The 12,013-nt window shown below is 35.0% G+C and overlaps 1 protein-coding gene across 1 annotated transcript; it reads right to left on the reverse strand.

Annotated features, from left to right (window-relative positions):
- Window positions 1-5,162: 5,162 nt before the first annotated feature.
- LOC148206714 (BTB/POZ domain-containing protein At5g66560-like) lies at window positions 5,163-8,095 on the reverse strand. Its single transcript, XM_088104631.1, has 4 exons — window positions 7,524-8,095; window positions 7,377-7,446; window positions 5,981-7,252; window positions 5,163-5,894 (listed from the first exon to the last, which is right to left on the reverse strand). Exons 1-4 carry the CDS (start codon window positions 7,562-7,564, stop codon window positions 5,310-5,312), a joined length of 1,968 nt encoding a protein of 655 aa, XP_087960757.1. The 5' UTR covers window positions 7,565-8,095; the 3' UTR covers window positions 5,163-5,309.
- Window positions 8,096-12,013: the final 3,918 nt, after the last annotated feature.

Here is a 12,013-nt window from a genome sequence, read left to right on the forward strand (position 1 = left end):
GTAACAATCAATAAAAAATGCAACAACCAATATATATTAAAAACCAAAAATGAAATTAATTATGAGGGTGAGGGAGTAGACAAGTGCCATTGTGAAGGTGAGGAGAAGACAACCACCGTTGGAGAAGGAAAAAAGAGAACTCAATAGTGTTTCAAATGGTGTCTATGTATGAAACCAATATGTTAAAATGAAAAGAAATCATACATAAAGTCATCAATCAATGGACATTTAGGTTAAGTGGGACAAACATTACTTTTGGTGGTCACCGAAAGCTTCCTCAGAGACGTTCGATCCGCAATGAAGAAAATACGCACCAAAATAGTGAAACAAGTGTTCTTTCTCGCGCTCTTAAAATATCTTTGCCCTCAAATTTTTATGAATTTGAACACAAATAGACGTTTATTCTTTGACCAACACACATAAAAAAGGCAATTAACGTTTGTTCCTCTGATGGACAAATGTTTACTGAGTCTTTTAAAATATCTTTGCACTCAAAGTTTTATGAATTTGAGCACCAATAGATGTCTGTTTTTTGACCAACAGACATCAAAAGGCAATTAACATTTATTTCTCTCCCTAAGAGACGACAATTACATGATTTTATTTACAATATTGTTATCGGTCATTTTTTATCTTGGGTATGTTGAACGTTGTATGCCCATTTTACACTATTTTACATTAAAGAGGTAAAGTAAACTATCATAACATAACAAATTTAATCTCCTCATCATTTTGTTAGATTAATGAATTTTAATATATATATATATATATATATATATATGATTTTATTTTATTTTTTCACGTCGAGTGTTGTTTGTTAGACTCAATCAATGACGATGCCTAATTCTTAAAATATTTTAAATTTTTTATAATAATAACACTAAACAAATTGGTTGGAAAACATTCCAAAACTACCAAGTATTATTTGCTAAGCTCTTGAGAAGATATTTTGAACAATATTGTGTCCAGACCACATTTTTTTTATATTTTCTTAAAAAAAACATAGTTTGCCTAAAAGTTAAATTGAATGTCTCCAAATATGGTTGTATTCAAGACTGCGTCCAAGGCACACAAACACCTTCTAAAGAATTTTCCCGTTTTAATATTTCTTATATGTTTATCCTCTTTTTCTGGCTAACGTCTGTATCATGCACTAATGGATAAAAGCAACCACCGACACAATTGTGCAATGCAACTTTACAAACGGAATTATCGCTTTGACGCTGTTGTTTTTCATACAAGTAGTAGAAACAAGTTTTATATTCTTGTTATAAAGGACAACTATATTGTTCATTTGTCTCTCTTTGTACTAAGATGTTATATCAGAAGTTGTCACCTACTTTTAAAGTCAAAATGATATCGATACACCTAGAATTTGGCTCTACAAAAGGAGTTGAATGTATTACAATTATACGTTCATTTTGAAAGGAGAATAAACTTATTTTTCATAAATTTTGAAAATTTTATGAAAATGAATGAATAGTATTCTTACATGACCCAGACCCAAAGCACACTATAAAGATTTCACAAGAAGTCTTCACTCTTTTAACCTTCAAGCCTATGTTCAAGTATTGTTTCTACTTCAGAGAAATGTGTTTACAAAAAACACTTCTTCAAGTCAGATGTATGTTAGATTGTAATAAATGATGTAACAATAAACATGTAAACAAGGCTAATTATATTAAATTTAATAAATATGCTTAATGATCTTGTTAACACGTTTTAACTCTCAATCTTCTTTACTAACTCATAGTTGATCATTAGTATTACAATGCAATGAGATTGATGTGATCTAGGTCACAGCAAAAAAGATGATATCAATCATGTCTTCATGGTTGTTTCAGATGATCTAGATAAGTATATAAGTCGAGATTGTCTTTGTTATAAGTGTAAAAAAATTATCTCGATCATTATGGATCAAGATGGTATCAAGCAGTCTAGATATATTCTCAGGTATATAGATCAATATGGTCTCAATTACAAATAGTGCAAGTATTTGAATTAATCAATTCTTATTAAACCAATGTTATATTCAATATTTTTTAAAATTTAAAAGCATATTGATCAAGTTAAGAGCAATATGAGATGAGGGCAAGAGAAAAAAAAATGATATTTATTCATCTTCACAGGAGAGTGACTTTTAGTTGGTTAATCACTCTAATTAAGTTAATCTAATAATTTTTCAAATTTTAGAAAAAACCTTAAAAGAATATATAATAGAATCAAATATTTTAAAGCTTGTAAGATCCACAACATCATTAATAAAACTTTATCTATCACAAGTAAATTCTCTTAGTCACCCTACATAAGAACAACATAACTTAGAAAAAAAGAAAAGGATTATGAAACAAGCTTGCCTAGAAAAAACTTAAACCAAAAATAAAATAATGATGTATTCTCGATTAATAGCTCAAAATAAGTGTTTTTATAATGCAAAGATCTTACTCAAAGGATTTTTTTCTTTTCAAATGTCAAGTATTTTTGTTGATTAAATTTTGAGTTATTTCCTATTTAAAAAGAGGAAGAGCCACACCTTGGTAAATTTAATAGGTTTAACCAACTAAAACTCATTTCAGTAAGTTATAACAAAGTCAAAATGAAATTACACAATTTTATAGTTAGTTAAAACAAGATTTTGTTTAATTGATTTTACTCAATTAGAAGTTTGTTTTAATATGTTAAAGTAGAGCTAACTTCATTTATTAAATTACTTGATGGTTTTAGTTGACTAATTCCATAATTTAGTTGATTAAAACACCCTAACTTGTAAACTCACCAAGTTTAAAAGGATTTTAATTGACCAAAACTCTTTCTGATTAACTAAAACATAAATAAGCATTTTAATAAAAATTCTTAACATTCTTATAGACCAATTTCATCAATTTTAATGTTGGAAGTCTCACATCGACTAGAGATTAGGCCAAATTATAATATATATAATTGGGGTGCAAACCTCACTTTAAAAGCCGGTTTTGTGGGATCGAGTTAGGTTTAAATCTCACTTCTTAATATGGTATCAGAGCCATGTTCCGATCCATGGGACCTGTGGGTTACAAAATTAACTAATATCTAGTCGATGCGGGACTTCCAACATTTAACAAAGATAAAGAACAATTGCATACTCTAAAACTGCATAAGTCACAAATCAATAAAAATTTCAAGTCCAATATCAACACCTCATCACTTTAATCCTGAAACAAATAACTTCAATTTTTTCTTGGATCATTTTACTCATTTACTCTTTTGCATTTGCATAAACTAAAAATTTTATGCTTCACTTTTTATCCTTATTTTGTGAATAGTTAAACTCACCAATTTTTGTTTGTGAAAGTAAAATTCATTTAATGTTAAAAAATACGTCATTATTTTTTAATTAAATTGTGGCTAGACATAAATAACTTATATATGTTTTCACAAATTTTCTATATTTGTTGTAAATAAAGAGTGTTATTTCTAAAATTACTTATCACGAATTTGGATTGTTTTTGTTTTTGTAAGTGGAACCATTCTGAAAGGAAATCTAGACGTAGTTTATATTGAATCAATACAAAAACAAACATCTTCATGTTTTCTTTTTCTCCCACTTTGAAACCATTGAATGTTTTATAATCTTTTTCCTAACTTATATATGTTCTCTTTTAAAAGGTTATGAAAAATAAATGTCTTTGTTATTCTAAGGTTGAATAGGATGAGATACTATTGTCGTGTAAGTGTGAAGAATTTTGTAGATCAAATATAATGAATCTATTGTTCTTAGTAGTTAATGGTGAATATTCTCTATGGTTTAATAAAGTGAATTATTCTTATTGTTATGTTTTATTTAAGATGAAGACATACTTATTTTAATCGAATGGTAATTTGGATTTTTTTTTTCTTGAATATTGGATATATGTCACAAGTGGTTAATAAAAAAATACGGATCAATAACTTTTTTCGCTAATTTACTTTGTTTATATTATTTTGGAATTAATATATTTGGGTAACCTTGCAATAGCCGGGGAGAATATTGACTTTTTGAGTATTTCGTAGCACTATAAATTGAATTCGTTCTTCAAATAAATATAGATTTTAATGTATACTAAAAAAATATGTTTTCTATGAAGTGATCTTGGATTTGTCAAACTAGAGACGGATAATTCGAAAACTGAAAAGCTAGAATAAAAACATTAAAGCGTTATTGAATATATAAATTTTAATTAAATTTTGTAAGATAATTTTTAATTGTTTAGACAGTATTTAGTACAGGAGAATTATGATTATCCCCAAAAATTTTAAACAACAGTGTGTCAATTAGGTGTTTAAATTTAAACAGGAAAATGAGCCTTGCTAATAATGTGATCGAAGCATCCGTTATCCTGTTAGAGTAGTTTAAGTAACAAAAACAAATTTAACACTTTTATACATAATTTGTTATTTGTATTGCTTTAATTAAAATCCTTAAAATACTTACCTTGAAAATAATACAGATAGAGAGGTCATTTTCATGTTTGCCAGCTTGACAATTGTTTTTATTTTCCAATTAAATGTTGAAGTCAACAACAACAACAACAAAAGAAGATGAAAGCTCAAAGTTTGCGACTAAAAACTTCCTGGCGTAATAATGATGGGTATAGAATTAAGGAAGACATGAAATAATAAGTTTGACTATTTGTACCCCCCTTCTACCCAAACCAAGGAGAAATGGAAGCAAAAGCAATTATGAGTCCAGCGTGAAACCCAGAAAGTGGAGAAGCCTTTGTAGCTGTTTCTGCGGATCATGATCACTAGTACTTTCAGTTTGGGAAAAGCACTTTAGCATAACCCCACCTTTTATTAGAAGCAATTATCAGTGTGATTGAGTACTGCAACCAACAATAATAATCACACAAACTTCGAAGAATTTTCCATTACCTATTTGCTGTCTCCACCATGCCACCCACTATCATTCATACCCTATTATTTCATGTCTAGTGTTTCTCACCACATCTCCATCACCTCAAAAGTTGATCTTCTCCAACAATTTAAATCCAATAATTGGTGCACTGTAGTGCGATGGCAAAAACAAACATCTTATCAACTCAAATTAATTTATAAAGCATTTCAAGCAACATTATTTTAAGTTTCAATTAATTAAAACATATTTTAGTAATTTAAATTATATAGTAATAAAAGTTCATCTCAAATTTTAGAAAGTAAAACTATGTATTGATCAATTAAAATTAAATTTATGGAAAATTATAGAAAAAAAATGAAGAGTTACAAGTGGGGACCCGTATGACATTTACTCCAACAATGATTCTCACGTGAGAGGAGGAACTGTAACATGGTGACTATTCATGATGGGGATGCTGCTGCTGCGGCTGCTGGTGGTGGCGCCCTTTGCGGGTATCGACAGCCGTTGACTCATGCGAATCACAAACTTGAGTTTTAAACTTGCAACCAAACTTCCGCCCCAGCGACGCCCTCCAACCGCTGCCATGGCCGTCGCTTCCGCCGGACTTATCAAACTTGGCGATGACTCTCTTCATCGAGGAACACTCGCGTTCCAGTTGATGAACCCGCGTCCTCATGCTATCCATGTCCAAGCGCAGCACCTGATTCTCCCTAACCGCGACGCGCCACGTGCCGTTCCCTTCCTGCACATGCTCTAACCCTAACCCTTCTTCGCCTTCCTCTACTTCCCGTTCCAGCACCGCCGATTGCCGCCCAGGCTCGGCAGCCGCCTCCGCAGCCATCAGCGTTCCGGCGATGGCGTGTCGAAGCTGAAGCTGCTCGAAGAACAGCACCTGAACAACCGCGCGCAGCGGAAGCCTCTCGTTTTGCGCCGCGTGAGTGCACGCCTCCAGCGTCAACTTCTGACAGTCCAACAATCCGCAAATGTTCTCTCTCTCCTCTTCCGAGACCCATGGATGTGCCTGCAGAAGTGAATATCAACATTATTGACAACTCCATCAAACGAGAAAAATGGTAATTAACCCCAATGGAATCGGTAGTTCGGTACCTTCAGATACACATCGACTGCTCGGTAGAGACCGTCGTGGAAGAGTCTTGCCTCGTCGGGAAGCGAGATGGCGAAATTGTAGAACTTCTCCGGCTTGAGATTCGCGTCGGAAGCTATCTCCGATAGGTACCCGTCGATGAGTTTTCCAACGAGCATCAGCGCCGGCGACCTCGCTGCTGCGGGGTCTTCGTTCGATGCGGCGTTTCTTGCCTCTAAACTTTCCAGAAAATAACTCAAAATCCTCTCCACGCACTCGACGTCGTAAAGCGTTTCGTTCAGGTAGGAGTAACTCGGCACGAGAAGGTCGTCGAGCGTGGCTTCTTCGAGCTGCAGTCCTATCTTCTTTTCCAACGCGTCTCTGCAGGCTTCGGAAGCGCTCAGTATATTCGCCGTTCGTAACAATCCGAAAAAAAACCTCGTCGCTGTTGCGGCCTTCGAACTCTTCTGAAGCGGAAGATTCGAAACCAGCGTCTCCAGAAGCTCCTTCTGCTCCGCCTCTGTCGCAACGGACGACGACGACGACGAAGGTAACGGCAACGGCTTCCGATTCGATCTTGAAACACCAGGAATGTACTTCTTAGCATAATACATCACGCAGGTTTCAATAATCTCAGGACTCAGGTCCGCAGTTTTCATCGCAAGAATCAATCTCTTGAACAGAGGCAAACGCAGAAGCGCCAGATCTTCAAACCAAGAATCGCCGTGACCGGCGCCGGCCTTTCTTCTTCCTGCACCGTCAATTCCATTCCAGAGGACCTGTTTGGAAGCAGTAGTGGCGTCACTCACCGGCCATCCGAACAATGCAGGATCCGCGGACGAAGCTCTGGAAACCACAGAATCAACGCACCTCTGCGTGATTCCGAGCGTTTCCGCCATAGGCATCAAGGAGTCACAAGATTTTAGGGTTTTGACGGAGTCCTTGAGGCTCTTGAGCACGTGCTGCGAGAGGAACCTCTCGGTCTTGGAAACGAGGTTGTCTTCGGAGTAATCTTCTGTCATTTCGAGAAACTCGCCGGCACACCGGAGCGCGGCCACATTGGACGGGGAGAGGTCGATCTTGACGCCGTAACAGAATTTGGCGGCCATCTCGAAGGCCTCAGAGCCGCCGGGGAAGCCCGTGAACGTCACGTGGCACTGCTCTTCAACGATTTCGTCTTCGTCTTCGGTTTCTTGCTGCTGCTGCTGCTGCTGCTGTGGGGCAGAGGAATGAGTCGCTGCCTCTTGCTGCGTTATAAGGTGGTGGAGCTTTCGGCTTTTGGACATGAGAGGAAACTGAAATAGGTATCAGAGACAAAGTTCAGAGATTGGAGTACGGATTATTGTCGCTACTGGAAGTGGAAATGTACCCATGTGGCATGTGTGTGAGAGATTTGATACTCTGTATGTTGAGGCTTACCTTGTGGAGATGGAATGTCATGTCATCAACTTCCACCACAATGTCACTCGGCAATCCCGTTGTGCAGAACCTGCAGAGTAGAAATGTGAGAAGAAGAAAAAGCTTGAAGAAAGTGGATGTGCATGAAGCAATGAGTTTCAGTCTAACCACGCTTGCCCTTTGGAGCTGGGTTTTTCCGTTGATGACATTTTTCCCTGTAAATTAAATATACGGGGATATGATTTTGGTGTTCTCTGGGATTTCCTATGTAGAGGTTACTGGACAGTCAGATCCATGAGCATGGGAAGATTTGAGGGAACGGAGACGCTGAAAATTTTGCGACTACGAAAGATTAGACTGGACAGATGCAAAATGTGGGGGGATAATACCCAGAGTTGTGGTAGTGTTGCAGGGGCTGAAATGGACTTGACTTGCACTACCAATTGGAAAAAAGAAAGGGAAGATGAGAATGAAATAAATTGTTTGTTTGTGCTTTCTGTTGAGGTTTTATGAAAGAAAACAACAGCTGAAAAACTTTAACAAAAGATAATTAAAAAATAAAAAATAAAAGTGAAACGGAATGGAATGGAATCCACAAACTCGAAGCGGACAAATGGACCTAGAGCAAATTCCTAAAAAGGGGATCACATTGGATCGTTTTTCCCTCCTTTACCAAACCTTCTTTCTTTTTCTTTTCTACGACTCATCAGATCACAATTTCACTCTCACCTTCTCCGTCTCTCTCCTCAGATTATAAAGCCTAATACCCTCAACAAAAGGGAAGTGTCTTCTATGAGGTTTCTCCTTAAAACAATTTCAAAAGACAATAATCACCTATTAGACCATACAGTATCTTATTGATTGCCAACCACTTTCTTACATTTTTTTTAATACTTAAGTTTTGCGCAAATGATGGAATATTTTTAATTTTATAAATGAAATCCCGGTCATTGACTTACTCACTTCATTTGTTTAGTTTAATAAATAAATTAACTATAGCTTTATATTACACCCAACGGATGGGATATTGTGTCCTAATGTGACCTATTCAGTTATTCAATATGACAGTCTTCAATAAAGACATGAAGTTAAGCACTACTAGAAAAAAATGAGATCAATTTTAATTACTATGATTACCAGAGTACTTTACTTATTATCTGTCAATGTCATCGGCTAAGAATAAGTGAGTGTAACATCGTTCAAAAATATGTGAAAAGTATTGAAGCAAGAGCAGAGGTCAATTCTAGTGGTTAAATGTATGAAAGGATATTTGAAATTTGTGATGAGCAAACCACCGGGTCCAGCTCACATACTCACTCCATCGACTTTAATTGGTTCGAGATTTTCCATACTTTATCAAGTGGGCATACATATAAATAGTCATAAGTAGCAAACTGTGTATAAAAAGAAAGTTGCTTGATATGCATTACAGAATCATTATTGTTAAGATTTTTTAGTTTTCAAACTTTTGAAGTTTTCACCTCTGGTCCCCCTGTCATGCTCTTCTGAAAATGCCCCTCTCCCTTCATTTATGTTGCCATATCTGCCCTTTCATACATCCTTACTAACAATTTATGGCTGCATTTAATAAGTAGACAGTCATTGTAAGATAAATTATTAATTATTCCCATCACAAGTTCAAAATGAACGCAAGTGTTTTTCAAATGTTCAAACTGTGTAGGAGACGACCGTCCAAGGAGAAGATCTGAGGGCACAATGTCCTCAACATGGATGTGGAAATGGTCAAATAAGCCCCACCTACCCTACATGGGTTTGAAATTTCTTTGAATGAACAAAGTTACTTGGATGATAAATCAATTATTTCAGAATGTGGTTTACTTATAGGTAATAGCCATGTCTTTGATGCTTCTTTTCACGTGTTTGGTGGCTCACCATCAGACGATTTGCACAAAACAAGTCGTGTCATTGTGTCAATAATGTACCCTATTAATCTGACCATGCATTTGGGTGTTCTCCAAGAACAATATAATGACAAACCACCAAAACCAAAATAACAAAGGGATAATTACAACACTAGCTTCTTTCACCCTCTTTCATTAGGCTAATTTGTTTAATCTATTTTCAATCCGATTCATAGGTATAAACAAACTTATTCAGGTCAATGTGTTTCACCCATTTGAACAGTAAAAAACCAAACACATTTTTACTCGTTTCAATTTTACCAACCCCAGATGTAAATATATGTTTCATAGTAAAAACGAGTTTAAATCAAAGTGTATTCTTCTTATATTTAAAATCCCAAATGTCCCTCCATTTCCCTGTTCACCAATTCCCGCCTTTTTTTTCTTTCGCTCGAGGACATACACACATTTACAAAGAGTAGGTTAAAACAGGCTAGGAGCACAAAAACATGATACAAGATAGTAAAATAAGAGAAACTATTCAATTCAACAAGCTATGCGTGGCAAGCTTAAGAACCTTATATGAAAGTAATAAAACAATCAGCTCGAGAACAGAGGAAATTATTCTTTATTAATTGAACCATAACCATAGAAAAGCATGCATGTTTTATGTCTATTATTTTAACCCCACCACCTCTACCTTACATCATCATATCCTAGGAAAATATTATTAGATATAATATATAATTATAAAAAACAGGACTTCACACAAATTGTTAAATTTTACTGACTTCTTAATATTCTTTCCAAATGCTCTTCTCTCAACATATTATTTTGATTCCGTAATCTAAAGTTACATATTAATTGAAGTTAAACTATTTGAAAAAAATAGTAATTAAAATAAAAAATAATTCAAATTTCCTTTTATTATTTAAAAAAATATAACTTTTTTCTTGCAAATAAGACCGAATCTAATGAAGTATAACATAGTTTTTACACAGAATCACAACAAAATCCACACTTGGCATAACATAACAAGAACAACATATGACTATTTTCATAGTATTATCATGTCAGCAACACCTAGGAGCAACATAGGTATCCAAATCCTGATTTGTTTTCCCTCTCTCTCTCTCTGTCCTCATCGTCCCACCATAAGCAAAATATTCATTTCAGACCATCCACTGCGAGTGCTTCAAGAAATTGAGGGTTCCCAGCAGAAACACCATTTAGAAAAAAGTAAAATTCCTCTTTATAATCCTCTTTAGCACATTTATAGTCCTCCGTGCTCTGAACTATATATGTACGTAAATTAATCTGAATGTCTATCATTCAAGTATTATGAATAAGACAGCTGAACCGAAATCGCAGATTAAAGTGACAGGATGAACTGAAATAAACATTGAGATTAATTTGTCAAAACATAGTACACTATAATTAAACTCGCCTTTTCTTTATTATTATTCCTTTCGTAGAATCTCTGACCAAAGGAAAAGAAGACTGGTGTTCTCTACCACACCTAGGAGTAAACTGATCTAAATATAATTAGTTGACAATTTTTTTTAACCCGTCAGTGTTTGGATCAACTTTGATTACAACAGCAAAACTTTGACAGAATATTATAGATACTGGTAAATTTGAAGTTTCATATTTGAACGATAGGCTATAACATTCAGTGGCGGTTTTTAGGGAGACTCGAATCATGAATGAAGAACAAAGACTGAAAGTACATGGTAAATTGAAGTTTTATCCAAATATAATCCACGTGAAATGTTCAGCAAAGAGGAAGCTACTTGAATATGGTTGGTTCAAAGTGAGACGCTTTTCTGGTAACCAAACAGGCCTTTGATAATTTGACCCGCGTATCTCCAACAATCAAACGTGCTTATACCTTGGGGTGGAGTTGTTGATTGTGTTGGTTGCAGTTGCTGTTGCTGTTGTCGGGGTATGACAACGCCAGGCCATGAGCGACACATACAATGGTTTCCCTCCCCTATGTTTCTGTAAACACTGGCCAAGTGGTCGCCACACCCAGCCCAGGAATATTTTCCACACTTCTGGCACAACACCTTGTAACACATGATGCTTTCTGTTACACTTCCGTTTTCTGCTTCTACCAATTGAATGTGGAACGACTTACTCAACCTAGAATAGAAGAGAGACATAAATACTAAGTTGGCACCTTGTAAACATCTACTATTTTCTTAGTTATGCCTGAAACTCATAGCAGCAACAGCTTGCTATTAAGGTAGTAACGCCCTGCATAGACAGAATCACTTTTGAGATTGGAGTTTTCACCCACCCCACCTTGATCGGTTTTGACGTTTCAGGTAACAAAAATTGAAGTCATATGCGTTGCAAAAGCTTGTTTGTTGTTTTTTTTTTTGAATTTGTTTATTGTTATTGTTGTTTAGTTGAACCTAGTTATTGTTGTTGTTTGATTGAATTTATTTGTTATTTATTATTGTTGGTTGTTGTTGATACTACATTACATGTTTATAGTTCATACTTTATAAAATACCAAAAATTGAAATTTGTTGTTTGTCTGCTTTTCAAATCTTGTAGAGTTATAAAAAAATTCACAATTAATTAAAAAACAAAAAAAAATTGATTAACGTCGAATATTGACAAAATTCAACGTTAATTTGTTTTAATATGAATGTCGAATTGTTCTATGTTTGATGTCAATTTAACGTCTCCTGATATGACGTTGACCTCGAATTCGATATGAAAGGACAAAAAATACTGACGTTATACGATGTTTTTGTACTAGTTAGTGGTGGTGGCTTGGAGTTA

Source organism: Vigna umbellata, chromosome 1 (assembly GCF_029865625.1).
Source record: "Vigna umbellata cultivar VRB3 chromosome 1, Vumbellata_1.0, whole genome shotgun sequence".
Classification (NCBI taxonomy): Eukaryota; Viridiplantae; Streptophyta; class Magnoliopsida; order Fabales; family Fabaceae; genus Vigna; species Vigna umbellata.